The sequence below is a fragment of the Felis catus genome, chromosome B4 (assembly GCF_018350175.1).
Source record: "Felis catus isolate Fca126 chromosome B4, F.catus_Fca126_mat1.0, whole genome shotgun sequence".
In the NCBI taxonomy this organism is placed as follows: Eukaryota; Metazoa; Chordata; class Mammalia; order Carnivora; family Felidae; genus Felis; species Felis catus.
The window spans coordinates 89,947,907-89,974,899 of record NC_058374.1 but is presented as its reverse complement, the minus strand read 5'-3'; the positions used below and the strand labels follow the sequence as shown (position 1 = coordinate 89,974,899).

The 26,993-nt window shown below is 47.1% G+C and overlaps 1 protein-coding gene across 1 annotated transcript in view; it reads right to left on the bottom strand.

Moving 5' to 3' along the window:
• Nucleotides 1-5,114: 5,114 nt before the first annotated feature.
• Nucleotides 5,115-26,993, bottom strand: part of RASSF3 (Ras association domain family member 3) — a 73,315-nt gene continuing 51,436 nt past the window's right edge. Inside the window, exons 2-5 of the mRNA XM_011284114.4 lie at nt 16,618-16,725; nt 14,328-14,565; nt 12,235-12,344; nt 5,115-7,917 (exon numbers count right to left, since the gene is read on the bottom strand). Of these exons, the coding sequence (XP_011282416.1) occupies nt 7,768-7,917; nt 12,235-12,344; nt 14,328-14,565; nt 16,618-16,725 (606 nt within the window). The 3' untranslated portion in view covers nt 5,115-7,767. The remainder of the gene's footprint in view (nt 7,918-12,234; nt 12,345-14,327; nt 14,566-16,617; nt 16,726-26,993) is intronic.

Below are 26,993 nucleotides of genomic sequence, written 5' to 3'. Positions count from 1 at the left end.
CTTGGTTCAGGTCATGATCTCACGATTCATGAGTTCGAGCCTCACATCAGGCCCTACCCTGACAGTGCAGAGCCTACTTGGAATTCTCTCTCTCCCTCTGTCTCTGCTCCTCCCCCCCTCTACTCTCACTCTCAAAATAAATAAAGGAAAAAAAATTATTGGTCACATGCATAAAAGTTACATACTGCAGATAATTCCCAAGGAACCAATATGTTGGTAGCAGTAGTATCATCTGCACTTGTCATTTGGCAAGCATTTCAGAAACTAGGCAAAATTGTAGGCAAAATATGTAGAGCTCTTTTTTTTGCACACAATTTTTTTTATGTTTATTTATTTTGAGAGACAAACGGCGTGAGTTGGAGAGGGACAGAGAGGGGGGAGATAGAGAGAATCCCAAGCAAGATACACACCATCAGGGCAGAACCCAGTTCAGGGCTCAAACTCACGAACTGTGAGATCATGACCTGAGCTGAAGTCAAGAGGTGGACACAACCAACCAAGCCAGCCAGGTGCCCCACAAAAACAGCAATTTTTAAGGAAACATTTCAACACAAGAACGTAAAACATGAACATCTCGAGTAGATCTGTACAATCTGTAGTGATGTCACATTCGCCTCTTATTCCTGATATTGGTAACTTGCATCTTTCTTTTCCTGACCAGTCTGGTTAGAGGATATTAACTCTGCTGATGTTCTCAAAGAACTGGCTTTTGGTTTCATTGGTTTTCTGTTTTCTATTCCACTAATTACAACTCTTTAGTACTTACTTTTTCCTGCTTACTTTGGGTTTACTTTCCTTCCTCTAGTTCTTAGGGTGGAAGCTGAGGTCTATTTGAGCCCTTTCATCTTTTCTAGGAGGAATTTAGTGCTAAAAATTTCGATATTTCCACTCTTGATCCCATTGCAGAAATGGGCACATTAGTACAGAGCTCACATAAACAAACATGGTTCTTTACTGGAGGCAGAGGGATAGCTGAAAAATCCCGGGTAGCTTCTGGATTTACTCTCCATCTCACAGAGACCACAGAGCCTCTCCTCTGCTTCCCTCTGCTCTGTTCTCCTGCTTTCTCTGCAGTCTCTCTCCCCTGCTGACACAAGGTCCATGAGGTCTGAGTACCCACTGCTGACTAACTAGAATCCCTGTGTTTACTTTAAGATTTTGAGGAAGTTTAATTGATCAACAGCCCGTATCAGAGGTCTAAGATCCAACTAGCCACAGTCAGGGCCCAGGGTCATACTGTATGTAAAACTGTCCTTTCCAGGGCTAGGGAAGGCAGGTCAGGGAGCCTCCTCTCAGGCTAGCCATTACTCTCAACTTAAAATCAGTTTGTTTAAACACATGCCATGTGATTTCATGTCTGTGTGGAATCTAAAACACAAAATAAATGAACAAAAAAGCAGAAACAGACTCATAAATACAACAAACTGAAGGCTGCCAAGAGTGGAGGTGGACAAAGGATTGAGCAAAGTGAGTGAAGGGAGGCAGGAGATACAGGCTCCTAGGTATGAAATGAGTATGTCTGGGGAGAAGAGACAACATAAGGAATATAGTTCCTGGTATTACAATAGTATTGTATGGTGCTACATTTGTGGTGAGCATAGCACAACTATAGACTTGTTGAGTCACTATGTTGTACACCTGAAACTAACGTAACATTGTGTCAACTACACTAAGTGTTGTGTTTTTGGGGGGGGGCGCCTGGGTGGTTCAGTGGGTTACACGTCCAACTCTTGATTTTGGCTCAGGTCATGATCTTGAGTTCAAACCCAGCTTGGGATTTTCTCTCTCTCTCCCTCTCTCTAAATAATCATTTAAATAAATAAACTTAAAAAAAAAAAAAAACCCACAGAACATTTATCTGGAAGAAAGGCCGTGGAACTTGGACTTTTCTGAAGGCCAACACCTGAGTTCCCCAATCACTGTGGCTGCCCTTGCATCCTTTATTGATACGGCATTAGATGATATGCCTGATTTTACCTAAAAATCGTGGACTCTGAACATTTTTCTTGAGAGATTACACATGCAAGAAAAAAATATTTGAAAGGTTTGCCATTTTGAAAAGAATTTGAAGACCCCATTTATGTGTAGCTCAGAATCAAACATCTGAGTTTAAGCTGTTGCCTCCCAGCTGCCACAGTAATATTTCAAGGATTGTACTATATGTATGGTTTGATGCTCCAGAATTCCTAGAATTTAAGCAAATCTTAACTGCCCTTGAAAATCAGAAAGCTCTGGAGAGCAAAGCCCCTTGAACTCCACTTCAGAGAAGAGGAAGCACACAACAGGATTTCATTAATCTCTCTTGCCAGTAAAGGTGGCGAAAACAAGGGGAGGCTGCAAACACCCCCAATCTGTGCCACTAAAGCCGCATTCAAGGTAAGACTCATTTAGAAAGATTGAAAAGAACTACTCTGGTTAAAATAACTCCTTTCCAAAAACAAAGCCGAAACCCCAACTTCTTTTAAAGTTACAAAGAGCCCTGGTGTTCTGCTGTTTGTGTGCAAACATTTAAAAATTCCAACCTTCACGGTTCTGTTTGGAGAGGAGCTTGTGGGGTTCGGCCGCTGCCAAGTGCGACCTCAGCCAAACAGGAGTCCTAAGTGTCTTTGCAAACCGTTATTTAAGATCAAAAGGGCCCGTCCTCTACCCTGCCATTCTCTCACCTTGTAGAATCATAGGGAAAGGTCTGCCAAAAAGCAAAATGAAACCAAAACGCGCCACCCAAAAACCCCAAACAAAACAAAGAACCCTGCAGATGACATTTCACCTGAAGGCTGTTATTTAATGCTGCCCACTCCCCTCCCCCTCCCCCATTTCCTCCCCTCACCCCTGTACAGAGCTGTTCCTCTGCACACTTGAACATGTGGTGATTCACACCACACAAGTGTGTGCTCTAAGGACTTTAAATAATACTTAGTGCCCTGGGTTCCTGTGGAGAGGCTCATCCATCCTTGATGGGGGAGTAAGCTCCAGCCTTCTCTAAGGGGAACAGTGAATTCTCCCTGAAGCTATTCTTCCGGTGGTTCCAAGGAATTGCCCTGCTAATTGCAGTGAGAACGCAGGCCTGGCTACCTGCCCTGTCAGTCTCCAGCACAACAGAACCTGCAAATGAAAACACAGGCAGACGGTTCACTCTAGGTAACTTGTAATCACTTCAACGGAATGCTAAATGCCCAACAACAACAAAGGAGGATAAAGCACTCTGACATCAAGGCCGTCCTTTCATTTCCCACAAATCCCAGCTGCAGCCGGACGCCTGGTGGCAGACGAACTGCCCGTTACAAGCAACGTAAGAGGGTTTTCATTGGCAGTTGAACTGGAAGACCGAATGGAACTTACAGGAAGACCAGAGAGGCCGGGCAGCTGGGCTGCAGGGAGCCAGCTCTGCCACCCTCGGAGAGGCCATGGGGAAGTTGCGGGACCTCAGCGCATTTCCTCATCTGTAAAATGGGGATGTTGACGGCACCTACCTCGCGGAGGAGAAAATGAGTTAATACGTATTAAGGTTTTGGGATAATGCCTGGCACATTGTCAACACTTTGTTTGAATTTGCTATTGTAGTATAGAGACTTTCCCTCTTTTTTTTTTTTTTTTTTTAGTTTTTTTTAACGTTTATTTTTGAGAGAGAGAGAGCGCACGCGCAAGTACAACAGGGGAGGGGCAGAAGCGAGATGGAGACTCCCAAGCAGGCTCTGCACCGTCAGCACAGAGCCTGATGCAGGGGCTCAAACTCACGAACCATGAGATCATGACCTGAGCTGAAACCAAGAGTTAGATGCTTAACCGACTGAGCTACCCAGGCACCCCTCCCCCTTCTTTCAAACACAAAATGCAGTATTCACCGTTCCTGGGGATTTTTCAAAATAAGAAAATTTAAACAATTCATCAATTGGTAACTAATTCTGAAAAGGAAAAAAAAATAAATAAAAGCGCCTACGGCAGGCAGCTAACTCCCTTTAAGTGATACAAGTTCCAAAAAATTCCCCCTGCACCTTGGGTAGTAACCCAGGCTGAACTCCTAAATTCCTTTGGATGGTTCATCAAAACACCTTTATCTGAAGCCATCATTTTGTTTTTATTTTAGAGAGAACGTGAGCAGGGGAGAGGGGTAGAGGGAGAAAGAGGATCTTATGCAGGCTCAGCACAGAGCCCCACGCGGGCCTCAAGCCCACAACCCTGGGTTCATGACCTGAGCCGAAATCAAGTCTGACCCTCAACTGACTGAGCCACCCACAGGCGCCCCACACCATCATTTTCTACCATAATATTTTCACTTATAAAAAAGCTATGGTACTTGGAATGTTTCCCCCTCACCAGTGGGTGCAGCCTCGCTATTTCACCAACGCCTCTAGGGGGCAGTGTAGCAGAAAAAAAACCACTTGCCTCGGCGGGCATGGAGGTCTGCACACAGAGCATATTACCCAGTCACCATTGCTGACCACCAACCACTCACCATCCCACCATACCGTGTAAGACAGTCATGCTGGCCAAAAAACACAAATACCTTTAATGTTAACAGTGGTCTGTTTCAAGGACAGGAGACCTAAAGGCAGGAATGGAGGGTAGAGGGAGAGGATTTCTAAGGAACTGATGATAGCCCTCCCATTTGGTCGTGGCCACGGGCTGCCCACCTTATGTCAATTCTTTGTTCACATGCTTTATATGCGTTTGTGTTTTGTTGTCTTTTTTGTGAGAGAGCGAGAACGCATGCACGTGAGCCAAGAAGAGGCAGAGAGAGACGGAGAGAGAGAATCCCAAGCAGGCTCCGATGCCAGGCTCGAACTCACAAATCATGAGATCCTGACGGGAGCCGAAATCAAGAGTCAGACGCTTAACCAACTCAGTCACCCAAGTGCCGCTTATACACTTTGGAGTGGATGTACGTTTCACAATTAAAATGTGCTGTATGGGCAGACACTCGGCTAGGGTTATTTTCCCCAGAGGATAAGACAAAGGAAACAACCCCTGGGGGAACAAATGTGCCCCACTCAAACCCAGTAAATCATTGCATTCCCGTATGGTCCTCACATATCTGCAGAAGTTCGCCCCACCCCCGTGACCTTCTTTCACCTGGCATATTATTAGCCATAAATAAAAACACATGAACAAACATCAACAACTTCGACTTTTAATAATGGAAACAATTTGCCATTCCAGAAACAACTGTAGGGAAGAAAAATCTTCCCTATAAAAATAAACTCATCAAAATTATAAATATTATAACTTTTTACTTCTGCGATTTAAAATGCTCCCCTGCAACACTACGCCCTTCATTTAACAACATTCCTGTACCATCACATACTGAAGAGAAAACAGTATTACAGCAAAGCTTAGTTTAATTTAACGTAAGAATTTGTACAATGATTTTTAAAAATCTTTGGCCTTAGTGGCCTTTCTTCTTTCGCCCATGAAAAACGCTGCTGCGGTAACCAGTGTTTGGGAGAGAACATCAGTATTCAAAGAACTGCGTACTGACAGAATTTCAATACAGCAACTTTACCAAATTGCAAACTGTAGTGCACACGACAGTGAGCGAGGTTCTGGGTACTGCGGATGAGGATGCCTATTTTAGACAATCTAGTTCAAGTACAAAAAAAAAAAAAAAAAAAAAAAAGTTTTTTTTTTTTTTTCCTTCACAGATAGCCATCAGCTACTACTTTAGGTTCTAACAGTGTCTTAATCGGAGAAACAAAAGCTTCACAAAATATAAGCTTACTGGATGGGCGAATAGAAGACCAGGTGGTTGATAACAGTACGCTCAAACCCAAGCCACAGTCTTGAATAGTAAAACCAGTATAAAAATCACGAAGGCATTCCCTGAACAAAAAAGGTAAAGTATTAGATGACAATGTCACTAAAACCTCATCGAGGCACTAAAAAGAAGTTACATGCAAAATTAAACAAGTTGTGCCATACATATTTTATAGCTAGTTCTACTTCCCCACCCCACCCCCCAACTCTCCTTAAAAAGCTTAGGAAGATACGATTGTCGCAGTAACGTGTGTGGCACAGCATGACTGCCACTTACACCTGCCTCCAACAAGATGGGTGTGCTCTGAAAAGTCAGAAGTGCCACACCAAGAGGGGAACAGCAATGCGATAAAAGGCACAGTTCACGTAAGAGGCAAAGAAATGAAGCACCTTGGAATTTCAAAAAGAATCCATTAGGTGTCACCAAAGTGTTGACAATTCCTTGGGAATTTATAAACAAAACATATCTAGACTAAAATAGACTACAAGGCCCCTCTAGAACCAAAGCACACCTTTCCCATTGTTTTCAGATTGCTGAAAAAAGAATGGGGTTATTTTACCTGCTTTCAGGAAGGCTCCTATTGCACATGCCTTTCTTTGGTTGGGAGGAACATGCACGTTTGTGAAAGCATTTCCACAAAGAACCCCTCTTGTGTGATCAGCTGCGGGGCGGTGGGGGGTGGGGGGTGGGGGGTGGGGGGCGGGGGTGGGGGGTGGGGGGCGGGGGTGGGGGGGTCCCTCCCTTTCTCGCCACCCTCCTCCCTACAGCCAAAGTAGTCCTAGGGTCTATACAATCCATATCCCGATTCTACCTTATGTCAGAACAGACTGTAAGAGGAAGGGGGAAGGAAAAGAGGGGAGGGGGAAGGGAGGGAGGGAGGGAGGGGAAGGGGAGGAAAAGGGGAAAACGGGGGAAAAGAGGGGAGTGATTGTCACAAAAGTATGCTTCTGCGAGCTCTCTACCTGACAAGCCGCTCCCTACCCAGACTCCTTTTCAATCCAGAAAACAGCTGGGGGGCGGGGGGGTGGGGGTGGGGGGAGGACCACAACATAACAGAGTTAGCAAACGGTCATTGTCCCACCACCCTGAGAAGAGAGCACCGGGACCGTCCACAGGGAGGGCAGCCCCAGCGGCGTGACTCCTGTATGTATGGGTCTGCGAGGTCCACCTGCTGGAATGTTCTGCTCAGCTGCAGACTTCCCAGGTCCCTCCTTTTGGTCTAGCTGCTACTTTCTTTGGCTCTGTTTCTATATTTTACTCACCAGGTAATCAAGCAATACTACAATGGGTTTAACATCTCAAAACCAAATGCGTCCATCTCATCAGCAAATACACCTTTCTCTCCTACCATCAACGCCTCACCCAAACCACATTCCTGCAGAGCTCCCCAACTTCCACTGTCGCCTTCTTGCAAACTTGCTCTTCACTTCCTTTGTCAAACTCCTACGAAACCCTTCACAAAGTCCTCAGAGTTCCTAGCTTCCTGTGCCTTACAGTTCACATGGATTGCTTCCTCTGACATTTAAAAACAAAACACAAACAAAAAACAAACAAAAACCAAAAAACAGGTAGTTTCAACACAGGACAAGTGTTCAGATAGATTCCTTGTTAAGCCTTTAAAAAATCATTTGCACATCCTTCAGCTTAACAGCATCATCGCATAATTAAAGTAACTAAAGGAAAGTAAGGACTTAAAAACAAAAACAAAAACAAAAACCCCAGAGTCCATGCTTCAAAGCAGTCTGGATGGCTCCAGATGAGACTACAGATTCACAGCTTGCCGAGAGGTAACACCGCAGTGCCGTAACAGAACAAGCTTGCAGAATCCCTTACAGAAGATGCCTAAGGTGCGGGACGCTGCGTGACCAGGTTTTGGGAACTAGATCTAGCGATCGAAGAGGGAAGACCCTAGCGTCACGGGGCAAGAAGACAGCCCTCCGACGAGAGGGACCCTTGCGCCGGTTTGTACACAGGTCCTGCGCCTTTCCTTCCCGAGCGGCAGGGAACCCGGTGCCTTAATCGGGTTTCCACACCTCACTGAGGGCTTCTTCCAGCTTGTGTCTGTAGGCTGCGTAGCGCCTCTTCAGGCTCTGCAGCTGCTCATCTTCCTCCTTGTCCAAGATCCGCAAGAAATTCTGTAGTTCTGGAAGGCTGAAGGCTTCCCACTGTGAAAGGACACAAAAGAAAAATGCCAGGTGTTGAAGTCAGAACTCGGGAATGCTGGCCCAGAGCAGGCGGGGGGTGTGGCTGCCCCTCCTACTCCGGCCAGCGTTTCGAAAGGCCTGTTTTACAAGGTTACAAGGTTTTAAGGCTGTCTTACGCAGCCCTCCCACGGAATGCGGCCCCCTGCCCTCCAGATGGCAGCCAGGCCAACCCCCACACTCTCACCCCGCGTCCTTCCCTCTTCCCACTGGCCTCCACAAGGGCTCCCACAAGAGCCAAAGTGCTCTAGACCCTTTCACTGCTGATTTGGCCCCTCTTCCTCTGACCCCAGAGGCTCCCCTACCCGCCCCCTCTCCCTGGAGTCACCACTGTCACTGCCTTCTTCCTCACCTCCCACAATCTTACCGGCGCCTAAAGCAGCTGTCCAATTGGCCTGCTTTTCTCTACCTTTACTGCCCCCGATTTATCCCCCATCCTTTTCTCCATTCCTGGGAGAGCCTCGCCCATGTCCTTCTTACTCCGGTCTTAGGTTCCCCACTCTGTTCCCCCAACAGTGAGCCTCAATACTCTGCAAGACGCAAATCTAGGCCTCACCCTGCCCTGCTAGAATCATTCGGTGGCTTCCCTTAGTTGCCCTTGCTAAGTCTGAAAGACTCTAACCCCTCTAGCACCCTCCGCACCCCCTCCCCACCCCACCCCGCCATGCTGTGGCCCTCACCCATAACACTACCCTCCGTGGCTGGGCACATGTTCTCCACTCTGCCTGGCGAACTCAACTCAACCTTCAAGCCTCAGCTTAAATGCCACTTCCTCTAAGAAGTCTTCCATAATTTCCTCCCTCCCTTCCCACCCAGAACTACATCCCTTAGAAGCTCTCACTGAGCAAGGACAGCCACGATCACAAAAGATTTAAAAGTTGTGACCATTATTTGCTTAGTACCTCCCTCACCTACACTTTACCTACACTGCAGCTGCTGCACCTCTCACTATTTGAGGTTTGTCTCTTGCCCTCGAGTCTCTGAGTTGTTTCCCCAACAGCACCTGGTACCTAGCAGGCACAAAATAAACACCGGTGGGGTTTAAATTTTGTTCTAATTAAAGCAGTCAAGAAAGGTACTTGGCATCACGGGGGAGTTTTTGTTTGTTTGCTTTTCGACACATCCTCCCCTCCCAAAAGGGGACCCTGGGTCTTCTGCTGAGAGTCACTGCCTCCGTCAGGAACAATTTCCGATGGGGACCTCCCAGGAATGTGGGGAGGAAAAAGACTGGAGACAACCTAATACAAGTGGAACAGATGGAACAGAAGGAATAAAACCGCCAAGTGGGCACATGGTATAAGGCTTTTTGGAGAGGAATTCTGACCTGGTTATTAAAGAGAATAAGAAGCATGGAGTAGGAGAACAAAACTTTCTACATTAGAATACACCATTAATTAAAACAGCACTGTCAGGAAAAAAGGTGGGAGGGTGCCTGGGTGGCTCAGTGAGTTAAACGTCTGACTCTCGATTTCGGCTCAGGTCATGATCTCACCGTTGGGAGATGAAGCCCAGCATCCGACTCGGTGCTGAGAGGTAGAGCCTGCTTGGGATTCTCTCTCTCCCTCTCTCTGACCCTCTCCCTCACTTGCACTTTCTCTCTCTAAAATAGATAAAATGGAAAAAAAAATTCCTTAATAATATAAAACTGGGGCACCTGGGTGGCTCAGCTGGTTAAGTGTCCGACTTGAACTCACAAACTGCGAGCTCGTGTCTGAGCTGAAGTCCTGCATCAGGCTCTCTGCTGACAGACGAGAGTCCACTTTGGATCCTCTGTCTCCCTCAATCTCTACCCCTCTCCCACTCGTGCGTACGCTCTCTCAGTCTCTCTCTCTCTCTCCCAAAAATAAATATTTTTTACATTAATAAATAAAAATAAATAAAATAAAATCTTTAAAAGAGCTCCTGGGTGGCTGAGTGGGCTGGGTGTCCACTTTTAATCTCAGCTCAGGTCATGGTCTCACAGTCATGAGATCAAGCCCAGCATCGGGCTCTGCGCTGAGCATAGAGCTTGCTTGGGATTCTCTTTCTCCCTGTCTCTCTGTTCCTCCCCCGCTCACACTTTCTCTCTCAAAATAAATTTAAACAATAAAAAATAAATACATCTGGGCGCCTGGGTGGCTCAGTCGGTTAAGCGTCCGACTTCGGCTCACGTCATGATCTCACGGTCCGTGAGTTCAAGCCCCGCATCGGGCTCTGTGCTGATGGCTCAGAGCCTGGAGCCTGTTTTGGATTCTGTGTCTCCCTCTCTCTCTGACCCTCCCCTGTTCATGCTCTGTCTCTCTCTGTCTCAAAAATAAATAAACGTTAAAAAAAAATTTTTTTTTAATAAATACATCTTTAAAAATAAAAAATTTTTAAAAAAGCACTGTCTTCCTAAAACCCCCCAAATAAACTTCCAATTTAGACATATGAACATAATTTACAAGGCATGTTTACATACATTTTTAATTTGTGACTCAAAACCACCTTTTAAAATCTTTAGTCCCACTCTACAGATTTTAAAACTGAGGACTGAAAAGACTGGAAGATTTACCCAAGGTCATGCTCCCAATCTAACAAGAGGAACAGTAGGAAGCTGAGACTTGGTTTCCTTTCCTTTTTAAAAATTTTTTTTAATGTTTATTTATTTTGGAGAGAGGGAGAGAGAGGGAGAGAGAGAGAGAGAGAGAGAGAGAGAGGGAGGGGGAGAGAGAGGGAGGGGGAGAGAGAGAGAGAGAGAGAGAGAGAGAGAGAGAGAGAGAGTGAGCCAGCTCATGAGCAGGGAAGGGCAGCAAATGAGGGAGACACAGAACTCAAAGCTCCGAGCAGTCAGCACAGAGCCTGATGTGGGACTTGAACTCAAGAACCGTGAGATCATGACCTGAGCTGAAGTCAAACACTTAACTGACTGAGCCACCCAGGCACCCCACTGGTTTCCTAATTTTAACCTGGAAACTATTCTCATTGTATCACATGATGTTCTACATGGATAACATTTCCTGTTCCAGACAGAAGACGGAGACCCAGGCCTTGCAAGATTTACTCAAGCATCATTTTAAACCTGACATTTGATCTAGAAAAATGGTATAAAGTGCTTTTTCCTTCAACAGAACTGGCCTAAATTCAATCCTCCCTGGAGAGAAAATGGCAAATGATGCATATACCAACATAATTTCTAAATCATTCTGGCAAGAGGAAAAAAAGATTCTAGAAAGTTAAAGGTCTTTCATGGTAAAGAGATTCCATTTCCTTTTATTTCTCTTTAAATGAATAAGCCTGCAGGCGTTTGTTAGTAGCAAACATATGGAGAGTGTCAACTTTCATAGTTTAACTGGATTGGGGCAATTTGGAGGTAGAAGGGGTGATAAGCGCTCTTTAGGTGGGAGGCAGCTTTCTTTCTTACTCTCCTCCCACCTCTGAAAACTACGCACCAAGAGAATGGATGTTGTAAAAAAAAAAAAAAAAATTATATCGTATGCTAACTTCGGGTCTGTTTCTGAAAACTGAAAAACACAGGGACGCCTGGGTGGCTCAGTCGGTTAAGTGTCTGACTCTTGCTTTCAGCTCAGGTCATGCTCTCTCTCGGTTTGTGGGATCAAGGCACACGTCAGGCTCCACAGTGATAGCGTGGAGCCTGGTTGGGATTCTCTCTCTCCCCATCCCCACCCTCTCTCATTCAGAAAGAAAGACAAAGAGAAAGAAAGAAAGAAAGAAAGAAAGAAAGAAAGAAAGAGAGAGAGAGAGAGAGAGAGAGAGAGAGAGAGAGAGAGAAAGAAAGAAAGAAAGAAAGAAAGAAAGAAAGACAAAGAAGGAAAGAAAAAAAGAAAGAATGAAAGAACGAAAGAAAGACAAAGAAAGAAAGAAAGAAAGAAAGAAAGAAAGAAAGAAAGAAAGAAAGAGAGAGAGAGAGAGAGAGAGAGAGAGAGAGAAAGAAAGAAAGAAAGAAAGAAAGAAAGAAAGAAAGAAAGAAAGACAAAGAAGGAAAGAAAAAAAGAAAGAATGAAAGAACGAAAGAAAGACAAAGAAAGAAAGAAAGAAAGAAAGAAAGAAAGAAAGAAAGAAAGAAAGAAAGAAAGAAAGAAAGAACGAACGTTAAAACACACACACACCACACAGAAAGGTATCATCCACAGACCAGCTCTCCCCCTCCCAAGAGGTACAGACAGCCAGACACTCACGCACAGACACACACATTCTCTCCCTTTGTCCCCCTCCCAAGTGGATAAAAAGTCACTCCACTACAGCAGTAAAACAGGACCGGCTGCTCTGTACGGTTTAAAGCAAGAATGAACAACTACTCACCTCTCCGATTTCGTGCTCACGAAGAACAAAACTAAGGGTGTCTGTCCTGGGCCCAGCCACCAAACGCAGGTAGAGCGGATGTTCCCGGTCTGAGAGCTTACAGGCATAGACTGGGTGAGGAGACAAGCGGCATGTGACAGAGTACTGAACCGTCCCCTGGACCATACGCCCCGCTTACCAGCCCTTCCTCCAGATCAACACAACAGCCCATGTCACCCAGCCACCAAGTCACCGTCCTCCTCCTCTTGTGACCAGAAACAGCCTATAGTGGAATGAAATCTACACTATTTCCACCATATAGACAGCTGCACAATATACGCTGCGCCTTGATCAAAAAGGAAATAACTCTCGGGGCACCTGGGTGGCTCAGTCGGTTAAACGTCCAACTTCGACGGTCCGTGAGTTCGAGCCCCGCGTCGGGCTCTGGGCTGATGGCTCAGAGCCTGGAGCCTGCTTCCGATTCTGTGTCTCCCTCTCTCTCTGCCCCTCCCCCGTTCATGCTCTGTCTCTCTCTGTCCCAAAAATAAATAAACATTGAAGAAAAAAAAAAAAAAAAAAAAAAGGAAATAACTCTCCAGAATGAATTTAAATGGGTCTTAGTTAGTCCCCAAATGGGCTTACAATTCATTCTGCTCCTCCTTTCAAAAAGCATCTGCAACCCCTTTCAGAAACCGTAAAAATAATACACCATCCAAAGAACACAAAATTGGAGCACTAGGAGCAAATCAGTCTACAGATCTAGAATTTTAGCAGCTGCAAATAAACCGGGCGGTCAGGATGCAAGCTCTGGTGACTTCAGGAGCACAGCTGTATGTGTCTCCTCCCACACACTCACACCCCCCTCCCCCCCCAAAGGGTACCAGCACTGCCTGCAACTCTGGAAGATTTCGTCAGGGTACTATCTCAACAGGCCGCTATCACACTATTACTGTCCGTGTGTGCCACTCCAGTCCAGGTGGGCAGGCACAGCAGCTGGCAGGATAAAATGCCATCTGAGCTCTTTTACGTTATCTTGGCACTTCTGGAAACAACTGCATAGCAGGTCGTGATTTCCCTGCGGACAGAAACCCCCACAACTCTGAGCCTGGGGCCTCTTGAGGGTAGGTAGGAATCTTGGCCTGCCCCTCTTCGTATTCTGCAGGTGGCCTGTGCTCAAAACAGTGCGTGCATACCTAGCGACTAGCTGGGTTCCAGCCCCATGCAACTGAAGGGCAGTTCGCTCGTGTCAGGTTAGTGCATTTTCCTCCATGGCTCTGCTGGAGGCTTTACCCCCCAAAAGCACAGTTCAAGTAGCCGATTGCCCACACATGGTTACCATGTGCAAACGAGCCCTTGGTGAATCACTGGATCACAGTGGTTATCGATTTCTGCTTCGAGTGCCTGCCCTCGACTACTGTGTGTTCAGGTTCACGCAGTTCTTTAATATTCTCTTTCTATCCACTGAACGTGGGTATTAAGTTCAGACAGGCAGACCCCAGATCGGAATGTCATTCATCCAGCGGATTGGCCTCTGGAGAGCTACGTACCAAAATGCCCCAGCGTCAAGGCCAGTGTGGCAAGCTAAAGAAACTCAAGAACTCAGGGCTGTGCCACTCCAGGCTGAGATGTTCAGGCACACGTGTGCCTCCCACCCTCAAAGTCTCTGAGGACGCAGGCCCCCCCCACGCCACTCCATGTTCGGATGCACATCAAATGTGGGATGTGCTAATGAAGCCTTCAAGCACAGAGGCATTCCTTTTCGTCCTGAAGAGCATCAAAATCAAGGCGGGGAACAAAAAAAAACAAAAAAAAAACAAAAAAACAAAAAAACGTCAAAGCTACCCCCCTGTGCACACATCACAAACTCCTCCACAAAGGCATCCACAAAGGCCATCACATGTGGCTGCCTCGGGGCTCCTCAGACCCCCAACTAGCCAACTCAAAAATACGGAAAGCCAGCAAACATCAGGTGTGAGCCACGAGCACCACAGCTTCCAGAACCCATCCCAGGGCTCTGACACCACCGAGGTACAGACACCCAGCAGTGTCCTTTCTGCAAATAAGGACAGAGACCTAAGAGCAGAGACCTTTTCATCTCACGCGCGGCAGCATACCTTGGTCTTCCCTGTGACAACGCTTATAAAGTGCAAACTTGGCAGGGCTCTCGGTCACGAGAAACTTCTTGAGCAGGGCCTCGATCACTTCCCCCACGGTGTTCGTGCTGCTGATGTGAAGCGTGTTCGTACAGCCATTGCTACTGGGAGCAATCTTTCCAAGGCTCGGAGAAGTCTGTGGGGGTCTGCAGAGTTCCATCTGGACTTTAATGAAGCCAGTGTAAATCCCATTTGAGTTCTGAAGTCGGAAGAGAAACACACATTTAGTTGCGCTGACTGCGGCATTCGGCATTGGAGGGAAGCACCCCGGCAAAACAAGAGAAAGAATGTCTCGCCTTCCTTCTCTTGGTCTTTGTTTTTCCTGCTCTGTGGCAGAACTTCAGTAAAGATCACCCCTGAGGGAATGATCTCAGAGGGAGGGAACACCCCCAACAAAGTGCTTCCAGAGCAAGGTCTGTAGGGCAGATGTGGGACAGAAGCCTCCCCCTGCTTTGGGAACCCGACGCGCCCGGAGCTACATGTGAAAGGTCAGGGCCTGTTGGAGAGGTTACAATCCCCTGGGGCAGTGGCCAGCCAAATCCCAAGACGCCTTCACACATGGGGGCCGCCATCCTTCCGCAGCTGATGGCCAGCTATTACACAGAAAAGGAAGGTCACTGGGGGGCTGGGAGACACCCAAGTAACCTGGAGTGGTCAATGAACAACCTATTTCATTCCCAGTGGCTTTATGGTATGTCCTCGATTACCGATCTCACTCAAACTTTTGTACACAGCACATATGCCATATACAGCGTGGGGTACACGATGATGTGATCCCGGCACCTCGAGCGGCAAGATGTGCAAAACAACCCGAAGCTACAATGTGAACTACAGAGATTGTAAGGACTTGTCTTTCTGGTCTGACTTATACCTCCGTCTATATACTATTTCCTAACAGTTCTACTGAGGTATAGTTTTTATTACCCCCCCCCCCCAAAAAAAAAAAAAATCACATATATTTATACAGACAGCTTGTTGAGTTTAGCGTTTAACCGAGAACAGAATTACTATTTCTTAGTTGCCAAAAATAGTAATAACGGTCTGGTCTTCACTTTTTCTTTTTACAGCGGGTATATTTAGAAAAAGTTTATTCTAACGTTTTATTAAAACAAATCTTCAGGTGTTATATCGATAAATGAGACAGTTAAAGTCAAACATTAAAAATCTCCTTTTTGGTCCATATATTTCTTCCTTTCCACAAGGTCAACTTACAATGCCAATTCGTGTGTTCATTCCTGTGGAAAGTATTATACGACACTTAAAATTTCTATCTATGAAACGAACGGAAACCTGCATGTTTTAATCTCCGTGGCGGGAAGGGAAGAAGAAACCATGGCAAGTGGACTGTTTCTCCTCCGATGAAAAACGCGTTTGAAAACAGAAATGTGAGCGTTGGAATGACGAAGCTGGGATCGTCTGTCCCACCCCCCCTTCCGGGGGAGGGCTTGGATTTAAAGGCTCCTCCCCAAAGGTCAGAGAGCTCAGTAGGGCCTGTCCTAAACGGGTCAGCCTAGTCTTTGCTCAGCTGTCAGTTCACGGTCAACAGACTGACAGGCCGAAGTCCAAGGGCCCTGGAAACCGGCAAAGGGATGGCAGGTGCCTCGAGGAAAGTCACCAAATGCGAGGACGAGGCACAGATGCCAGTCCAGTCTGTGGGCACATGAATACTGTGGCTTTGTTGCTGGCTCTCCTTGTAGTCACTAAGCCCTGGGCCTCCTTCCTCCTAAACCCTCGCCCCCGCTGAGCGTCAGCGTTCGGTACCACACTGTTGAAGCCCGAAACGGCAACGTGTAGGACGCTGAGCACGACCTCCCTCATCTTCCACAACAACCAGCTGAGAGAAATCTTAGCTCAAGTATATTCTGAGCCACGGCACGAAACCCTTTTGCTGACACTTCCAAACTTATCTGCACAAGATAAAACTTATCTAAAGCCTTATTAGAATCTGAGTCACCACCTGTATGTGAAACAGACAGCGGTTATACTCAATGCTAAACATCCTTTGGGGGGGGGGGTCACAAAAACGTTTACAATAAAACTGTAAAGTGTCCACCGATGTTCAGCTACTTCAACATAGAACTTTACTTTGAAAGCTGCGGAAACACTCCACTTTACCGTCCTGCACGCCTTGGCCATTCAACCTCTGCAAACGCTACTCGGAGATTTTAAAACACGTAGACTGTAGTACCAACAATCTACATTTATTGGTCTTTCGACCCGTGCCAACGTAGACAGTACTGTGGGTGCTTACCAAGGTCATCTTCAACTTGTCTGTGACTGCTAAGTTGTATTTGTGAACTTTCTCTTTGATTTCCTCTTTGCTGAGGTAATTGTGGGTTTCCTTCTCTTTCTCCACATCCTGGAAGGAAAACAAGGCATGCCACACATGAACAATCATAGAAAAAATGCAGGTAAGGCAGGATTCTTTATACAGTCCCCACAAGAACTCTGGGGCACTTCACCTCGAAACACACACGCAGACACGAACACACACACACCCTCTCACTGTCAAACTCTCAGGGTCATCCACCAAGTATGGTTCTCATTCCTTCGGACTACCATCTTCCTGAGGGCTACAACTAATTTGTCAGCAGCTAATGGCAACGCTTCATTCATTATTATTTTGTGAAACCGCCTTTGCTAAATTTCCCTCCTGCACAAACACCATTCTCTCAGAGTGCCTGTAGGATTGGCTACTTCCATTTATTTTTTTGAGAGAGAGACACAGAGAGAGAGTGCACACGCACAAGCAGGGGAAACGGGCAGCAGGATGGAGAGACTCTCAAGCAGGCTCCATGCTCAGCGTGGAGCCTGACATGGGGCTCGAACCCACAACTCTGGGATCATGACCTGAAGGGAAATCAAGAGTCAGCCGGCTCAGCCTCAACCAACTGAGACACCCAGGTGCCCCAGGCTATTTCCATTTTAAACAATATTTAAAGACACAAACCAAAAGCTCCTCATTAGCAAATTCTACGAACTTTAGGGTCTTTACAGCTTTATACCATATTTATAAGCAAAGAGTATGGCAATTAATCATGTTAACTGGCACTAATCAATGACCTAATTACACACAACTACCACAGGGTAATTGATCTTCCAAACAAATCGTCATGTCAAGATACAAGTAGCCAGATTTCCCCTACTCACCCACTGGCAACCCATCCGGTCTCGACCCCGGCTTGGACTGTCCACACTGTGGATGGGATGATAGTAAACCCTCTTTCCACTGAAGAATTCAATAACGGTTTCTCGTCTAAAGAGCTCGAGCAGTGCGTGATATGATGTAATGGCTAGATGCAATCACAGACGGCCAGACTTCAGTGTGCTGTGACCCCCAAGAAGCCAAGCATACAAGACACCTGGCTTGTGTTGCATTTAATTCTCCCAACAACCTAACCGAGTAGACATTATTATTCCGGCTTCCAAAGGAAGTCAAGTTCTAAGTAAATTCACCTGCCAATAGAAACTTAGCGGTTCTGTGGCAGTGACAGAACTTCCCTGAAGCCTGGTTCCAAAGCCTACCAACCCTCAGTAACTCCAATTCCTGAGATCCCTCGGGAAGTGTGTGGTTTGTCCGGGGACACCTCAACTAGTTAAGAGATCAAATTTAATTTTAACCCGGGTCCTCTATGTTGCTTCCACTAACAAGAATAGGGGGCGCCTGGGTGGTTCAGTCCGTTAAGCGTCAGACTTCAGCTCAGGTCATGATCTCACGGTGCATGACTTTGAGCCCTGCATCACTCTCTCTGCTGTCAGCACAGAACCCACTTCGGATCCTCTGTCTCCCTCTGCACCCCCCCCCGCCCCCCCCCCCCATGCACTTGCGCATGCTCACTCTCTCTCAAAAATAAGTAAACATTAAAAAAAAAAAAGAGTAAAAAAAATAACTTTACAGAAGCTTCAATGACCATTTCTAAGGAAATTCAAAACATATATTGTAACTCTCGGCTTGGCCCTGCTCTTTCCAATCCACAATTAGCTGGCCATGGGCCATAGCTGAAAAAAGATCATGAGTCTTTGTGTCGACTTTGATTTTTCAATACAGACTGTCCAAAGACTCTTCAGAGCAAATACGAAACAGTGAACCTAAGAGATTTCCACTTCCTAACGGGTGAGATGTGGCACTGGCAGAGCTAGAGGGTGCTCTGAAAACCGTGCCCAGTTCCAGCGAGACGGGGGTTCTGGTCCAGACTCTCTCACCAACTAATCCCGTGCCCTCCGCTCATTGACCTGAGGCCACTCCCTCGTTTCCTAGGAAATAAAGGGACCAGAGTGAATCATCTCAACGGTGCTTCTTGACCCTAACAGGACAGTTTTGCGAAAATCTGACACTGCTCTCACTGGTGGGACCTATGGGGCAAAATGGTTCCATTTGAGGAATCAAGGCAACCAAAGACCCACCATTAAAAATGTACAAAGTAGCCAACTACACAAATACCGTAGCATACGTCTACCCTAGGGGCTTACCACCTAAATAAGAGAAGGGGGAAATGGAGTGATTAAGAGCAAAGAGCAAGGTCAAGTCCATTTAGAATTTAGTGAGGTTTTTTTTTAAGAATCTGTGTGATTTTTTTTTTAAGATTTTTTTTAAGTTTATTTATTTGGGGGGCGGGGAAGGGCTGCAAAAAGAGAGAGAGAGAGAGAGAGAGAGAGAGAGAGAGAGAGAGAGAGAGAGAGAGAGAGAGAATCCCAAGCAGGCTCCATGTTATCAGCACAGAGCCCAACGCAGAGATCAAACCCACTAACTGTGAGATCATGACCTGAGCCAAAACCAAGAGTTGCTCAACTGACTGAGCCACCCAGGCTTTCCACACCCAACACGGGGCTCAAATTCACAACCCCAAGATCCAGCCAAGCGCCCCTAGTGAGTCTTAACTGTCCCTAGGCCACCTCATGTCAGCATTCCCAGCAGCTTGAAGAAAACCGAAGGCACTAGCTGGCCTGCAAACAGAAACTCACCCCAGCTTGCCCACAAAAGCATAGCTGAGACATACTTGTGCAACAGCTACCCTTCCTTCTCAGAGATTAAAAACCAAGGAAACTGTAAGGAACGATAACAGAAAAGAGTTGGGCCCAAGGACCTCCACGATCCTTTCAAGGCAAAACACCTTGTTATTAAAAGATTAACTGGAAAGTAAATCCCAGAGAAACAGCTAAACCCTAGAAGGCTGGGACCCTGAGTTTTTTACTGAGATATAATGGACATATAACACTATTTGTTTTAGGTGTACATCGCAAGGATTTGACATATGCATATACTTCAAACCAATTAGCCCCAGTTTAGTTAACATGCATCATCACTTCACATCATTAGGATTTTTGTTTCCTGTAAGAACGGTTAAGATCTACGCCATATTTTTAAGTCAACTGACATAGCAATTGCCCACAAAGGCCACAGACCAAGGCCTGCTCACTGAGCAAATATTTACTGAGCTCCTGCTGTGTGCCAAGCGCTCGCCTGGGCGTGGGGACGTCAGGCACCACACCTCCACCCTCATGGCACTTACTGTCCAGCGAAGCCCAAGTCTCAGTGAAGAATGTCAAGGAAAAAAAGCTTCTGAAATGATAAAAGCAACGTTCTGAGTGGAGTGTAAGAAGCAGGGGGAAAGGCACAGAAGTCACGAGCTCAGGCTGTGGAGTGAAGGACACCGGTTCCTGTTAGTATCAGAATGGGAGGAAGTCTCTAGAGCTGGAAAACTTCCAAATTGTTATCCCTTTAAGACACTCCCCCCCCTTCCTCTCACGTAGGGAAGGATCCCCCTGCCCTTCCTCCAAATACAATGCCTTTGGGAAGACGGCCTTACGAGCAGAAAGAAGGAAAAAAAACATGCAACACTGAAGGGACAAAGTAGGTACAAGGGTGCAAAAGGTAAAAATAAGGAGGAGCTTTTAAAAACCTGTGTGGCAAGTGCAGAACAGATCAAATAGTATAGACGTTAACCTTGAACTGCGATGGCAAGGACAGGAAATGGCATGGGGCGCAGCAGTCTGAAGTATCCTTATTGTTCTTGGCGGCCGAGGCGGTGTCGCCACACCCAAGTACGTCTGTCTAGGCAGTTACAGGTCCTCTTTTTTATAAGCCACCTTTCTTTTATAGTCTCCCAACCCTCCAGTTTCTCAGTTCTTCCATGAAAAATTATCAACCCTAGACTCTTCCCTAGTGTGTTCATCCTGCAAGTCCGAGGGCTGATCTGGGGTTCGCTTCGGTTCCTGGGTGGGGTCACCGAGACGTTTCTCCACCGGTGAACTTTCTCACAGGGCCACACCCTGCCTTCCAGACGCGGCGTGGTCCTCGTGCGGCGTGGCCCCATCCCATTTTAAATCAAGACTGTCTGAGAACGAACAAACGCACCGCTTTACAAACCTGTTTATACCCTTTCTTGCTAACTCTCCTGTAATTCGACATTTTATCTCACCTTAAAATTTTAAGTCCAAAATATAACAACAGCAAAACAGAAAGCATCCAGGAGGACTGTGACCGTGAGTGGGAACGAGGGCTGGACCCTTTGCACTGGGGAAGGCGTGTGGCCTCCGGCGTGGGCATATACGGGTCTGATTCACAGCTTCGCCACGTCCTCGCTGTGTAACCCAAGGCAAGCTCTTTAACCTCTCGGAAACCATTTTCTCATCTCCGTAAAACGTGCAAGCCAATACGTTTTTGACAGAGCTGCGACGAAAATACGATACAACTCATTATCCGACAATTCTACTGAGTGCCTGCAGGAGCCCCGGTCGGGGCCACGCACTTACGGCTAGGACAGACGGCCGTGGCCGCTGCCTTTCTACCTTTCCGTGGCTGACAGCCTAGTCAAGTTTGACCCACTCCCGCCCCACTCCCTCACGTGTCTTCTTTAAAAAAATAAAACTAATGACCCTTTAAAAAAGCAACTAGCACAGCTTCTCTGATTGGGTAGGGGACGCCCCGGTAGACGCACGGTGCCTGATGACAGACGCAGTAGATGGTGTCAACACCTCCCAGTCCCACGGCTCTCGTGTGGAGCTGCTCTGACTCCTGGCCGGGTTTGATGGCTAGCGCGTGTCAGTGGGAGAGGGTGAACTTACCGGGCCAGCAGGCGCTTACTCTAAGCGACGCTAGATTCCAAACTCACGAATTCCTACTTTCAAGCTCATCTTCCGGTGGTGGCAACTGGCAGTCACCTAATGATGTCCCGAACAGACTGGGATACCCGGCGCACTACACACGGAAGCAGTGCAGACCTGGGTACGGAACAAACCACAGGGACCCCGCAGGCTGTTAACCGCACTGTCCGGGGGCAACGGGCCCCCGCTGCAAATGGAATGCAGGGACAGCTCGAGGGGAATGGAGTGTTGGTAGTGACTTCTTTAAATGTCCTCCTCCCAGGCTCCGTTCCCACAAAGACAGCAAATAAAGTGTTGAGGACCTAACCAAAACAGAAAAATCTTCTCTGGGAGAGATCTTTCCACTGCGGTCACAGACAGACCTAAAAGCAAACCAAAGCAGGCTCGCACTTAAGCACCAGTATCAAACAGGTGATTTCCAGCAGCTGGTGAGCAAGCAGTTAGAGGACTCCAAGACAACTTCCAGAAAGTCCAGTTAGATGCTCCTGAACTAGGTTTTAAAGTATAACTAGCAGGGGGCGCCTGAGTGGCTCAGTCGGTGAAGCGTCCAACTCTTGTTGTCAGCTGACGTCTTGATCTCAACAAGGTCGTGAGTTCAGGCCTCAGGTTAGGCTCCACGCTGGGCACAGAGCCCACTTAAAGATTTTAAAAAATTAAAAAATAAAGGGGCACCTGGGTGGCTCTGTCGGTTAAGGGTCCAACTCTTGATTTCAGCTCAGGTTATGATCCCACAGTTCGTGGGAGCGAGCCCCACATCGGACTCTGTGCTGGCAGCGTGGAGCCTGCTTGGGATATTCTGTCTCTCTCTCTCTCTCTCTCTCTCTCTCTCTCTCTCTCTCTCTCTCTCTCTCTCTCTCTCTGCCCCTCCCACTCCTGCTGTGTCTCTCTCTGCCCCTCTAGCTCCTGCTGTGTCTCTCTCTGCCCCTCACTCCTGCTCTCTCTCTCCCTCTCTCTCTCTGCCCCTCTGTCGCTCCTTCTCTCTCTCAAAATAAATAAACTTTAAAAAACTAATAAAGTAGAATTAGCAGGGAAAAACTGTTCTGAAATGTGTTTTAGGTGTGCAGACGGAAACCCTGTGAGGAATGTAAGAAAGGCCGTCACACAGAGCCAAACCCGCCAAGTCCTTAGAGGATCTTTTAGGCTAGGATCGTGCCCGGTGAGAAAGGTCACAGGGGACAGTTGTGTACTTACATTAGATGCCTGTTGGGACATTCTTCACTTTTGGTACCACAACCTCTAAGATATAAAAGTAGGCAGAGCAGACGGGGGAGCTGAGTGAGCCCAGAAAGTTCTCTCAAATAAGGAGCGGCACCGCTGAGAGACAACAGCACCTTCCACAACGAGGGACATGTCCTATAACTGCTGTCCAAAAGAATAGTCACTAGCCACATGGGGTATCTGAGCAAGTAAAGGGAGACAATGAATTTCCATTTGAATTTTCAATAATTTAAGTGTAGGTAGTTATGTGTGGCTCGTGGGACTCCACTTGGCCATGTGAATCTGGACTGTAGTGGGCGCCGTGCGAACGAACAACAAGGTGGGGAAGCCCACAAGAAAGCAACGCGAACTCTGTGTTTTAAGTAGAAAGACGACCTTTCTGGGACAAATGAAATTCTCTTCCTGAAGGAAAAAGCAACTGTGTCCAGGGGGCCTGGTGCTGCCGTTCTTGACCTTAAAAGTACAGGGTGCTGCTTGCTGCCACGTTCTCACGGCACCAGTGTTGACAATCGGCTGGGTGCCACGTCTAGAGACTCGCGCTTATCTTGGTGAACGGCCTGCTGATTCACCCTGGCCAGTCCAGAGTTTTCTCCCCTGCCGGATGAGAAGATTTTTTTTTTTTTTAACTGCGGGATCTAGAGCTGGGACATATTACGTCCCATTAGGTGAGGTTCAGGGATTCACCTTGCCCATTGTAGGCTTCTCTGCACCCATAAAAGATGTCTGCTGTTCAGGTTTCCGACGGCAAAGAAAAGGCAAGGGAAAGATGTCCCAGCCCCCTCCATCCTCCTGTTATGGAGAAACACATCTCTGTTATCTCAGGGGAGGAAAAACAGGTGGAGGGACGGGAGGGCAGCTAAGAGGACAAGGTCAATGCGCACAGTGCTGCCCAGTGGCCGGGTGCCAGGCTCCCCGAGTGTCGCCCCCAGAACGCTAATCCCCCAGCATGTTCTGTGGGCAGAAAGGGCTCCTCGCCTCCCTCTCCCACCCCCCTGGCGAGTCCCAGAGGGACCGAGATCTGAGAAGACCCGAAGGTTTAAAACGAAACAACACAACACACACACAAAAAAACCCTGTATCAGTACACAGCAAGAAAACTTTGAAGAAAACAGGCCTGTCATAATGTTGTAACTGGGACATTCGTTAATTATGAGCAAATGGGTACATTACACAAGAACAGATACTTCTTTTCTTAATTATTCACTTAGTGAGTAGATTCTGTACTCAATTCTGGGATATTAGCACACATGAACCACATCTGTTGAACTTGACAATTTTAAACAACTTCTTTGTCCCAAGGCTACTTGTTAAAACAAGAGAACAGCACGAGAGCGTCGATGTGGGCATTTTAGAGGAGTTTTTAAAAAATGGGCTTCAAAAATAGAAGCAGGCAGCACCCTTATAAGGATGGAACACCATACTAGGCTCGTCTTCCATGCACTTGAGAGGTCACTGTGCCACCCACTGCCTTTAAATTCTCCCAGCCTCACCCCTACCACTCCGCCACGAGCCACTGTGCCCTGAGAGCACCTTGTGGGCCGCCTCCTCGAGGCCCACCCCACCCAGGAAGCCATCCCAGTCACAAGAGCCCTCACCCCTGTATGTTAGGAACCCCTGGGGTACCCCATCCCTGCCAATTTAGCACTCACCGCACACACCTCCACGGTTTGCTGTTTCCTATGTTTGCTCCTGCCTCCCCGTGACCTGACAGCATTTTTAAGTCTTCCACTCACTCTGGAATACGGTGCTGGAACTAGCTCGATGTTGGGGGGGCGGGGAGGGGGGGCGGGGGGGTTCCTTTTCAACTGATTGATTCTATCTGGTCACAGAACCCGCATCTACAAGATTGCATTTGCAACCCAGCCTCGCAACATCTTATCTGCACGAGGTTTTCTGTTTGCTTCTCCAAACTAAATGAATCTGCAAGAGCACACAAAAGGCCTTTATAACAGCAGATACAAAGTTTTACACGCTTCTGTTATGCATCTGCACCATCAAAGGAGACAGTCCTTCAAAGCCTGCCCCTTAAATACCCTCACACACCCGAGGCAGTGAGAGCAGGCACGGGCCCAGGATGTTAATAAGATTAATTGCAGTTGTGATCCACGCGAAGAGAGTTCCATCTGGGCCTTCCATGACCTCACTTTTTAAACCCCCTGGTTCCCAGTCCGCAATACCCTATATGGCCGTGCTTTCAAAACCCGGGTCGCGTGCCAATCGTCAAACAGCCACTCGTTTGTTCGGAGCCAGAAAACAAAGTTGGAGGTGGACGAGTCTCCTCAGAGTGCCCCAGCCTGAGCGCCCAACCTCAAGGGGTACCAGATTACACTCAACCTCAGCAATCCCAGTTTGACGTGCTTTCAAAGGGAGTCAGTTAAGATGCTGTTCATTTCTGAAAGGTGATACATTTTCACAACTGGTTTAACTTTCTCAAATTCTAGGCGAGCTAGGTAAGAAAGAAAGAAGATTATTACAGCCCTCAGAGCCAAGCACATCCAAATCCAGCTAATCAGCTCTGATAATTAGAAAAAAACATGGCCGCAGGTGAGTCAGCAGGCCTGCCTCAGGCCCAGCTCTCTGAGGTCTCAGAAAGGAAGGCGCAGTGGATTCTCAGGTTTCCAAAGGAAGGTGGGTCCTCAAGGAGTTTCCCTGATTATTAAGAGAACATTGGACTATGGTCCCTGTCCTTTTCAGCAGTGAGTTTTCTAACATTTTTGTTTTCATTTAAGTAACCTCTACACCCAACGTGGGGCCTGAACTCACGACCCCGAGATCAAGAGCTGCACACTTTTGTAACTGAGCCAGCCAGATGCCCCAGCTTCCTAATATTCTGTATTATCTATACCACTGTCCTAATCAAGTACCTACAAAGTCAGTCCACTGAGTATTAGGAAAATTAACTGGAACAATAATATGAGCGATCGCTGAGAAGCCAGGAGAGAAGAAAGACACTACAATGGCAAACGGTGACACAACGTCCACCCTAAATTCTAGATTAAATCATCTCACTGCTCAAGGCTCTAAGGGTAATTCAGCAGCCAGCCACTTCCTTTGGCTAAGAGCAATTACAATTGTGGCCTTGGAGCCCATCGTCACTAGTTCAGGTTAGCCCAGGGGCACTAGAGGCTCTTCCAAAGGTCAGATCTTGTGACTTCCACATCATTTGAGTGGTCATGGAACCCTTGTACCTTGGCTGTAAGGGGAGGTAGGTTCCGGAGAAAGGAACCTACGAGCAGGCTCATTTGGAAGTGAGCCAGACGGGAAGCGCGAAGGAATGCTGAAGCCACCAGGACGGGGCAGGTGGAGCCCATCTGGGAGGCTGAGCAGGCTCCAGCTCCACCTACGGCGGGAATGTCAAAGTCAAGGGCAGAGGCTTACAAGTAAATAGGAGTCGTCACCTAATCTGAACAGGGACAGAGTGTCTCAAGAAAATCAGAAGTGCCTATAGGCCAGCACTCCAAGAGAAGTGATCAGAAGCAAGCTTATCTAAAAGATACCTGGTGTTCTTCCTTGCCATCTCTAATAGGAGTCTAAGTTGCCATCACATAAAAGATTTGAGAGCAACTTAAAGTTCTATGTTTTCATGTAACACAATTAAAAAGTGTGGATGACAATTTGTTGAGGAAGAGAATGTCCAGGAAGTCACATTTGACTCCTTAGGGTCTGGATTTGCAAATCCTCTATTCTTACCCAGTGTAGCCTTACTAATGCACTAGTCCAAACACACTTGTAAAGCTCCCTCTCATATCGTCTGAGTAATAGGGAGAGACTCGTCGGTCCTTTCAGGCCAGATGTCCAGACCACGAAAGATTTTAATTAGACAAACTTAAAAGTCTGAAGGGGGATGCAAGCTTCAGCTATTTTCTATCACTCTTGTTCCCGTCCCCCCATCCCCTCTCCTGAGGTCTCCTCCTCTCTGTGCTCCACTCGAGGCGGCTCTTTTAAGTCTGTTCCTAGCCCTTAAAAGGCTTAGCTGAAGTACTACTGTGTGTATGAGGACTCACTCTTCTACACCACAGGCAATACACGGAGGATAGAGAAAGATACCCCACTGCTGCCCTCCGTTCTCAGAAAGACACCTGTACCTCCAGCTCTACCTCAGCGGCCCCAGGTTTTGGTTTCATCTGAGGAATCACCTTCCTCCTTCCTACCAGGGAGGCGAAAACACTCTGGAGTAATTAAAAGATGATAGAGCAATTCAAATAAAAATCTGGTGGATTATTACCTCGAAGGGTTTCACCCAGGAATTTGTAAAGACACTCTTTTTCTACAGAAATCCGCTCCTGCCCTCCTGCTTAGTTGTAG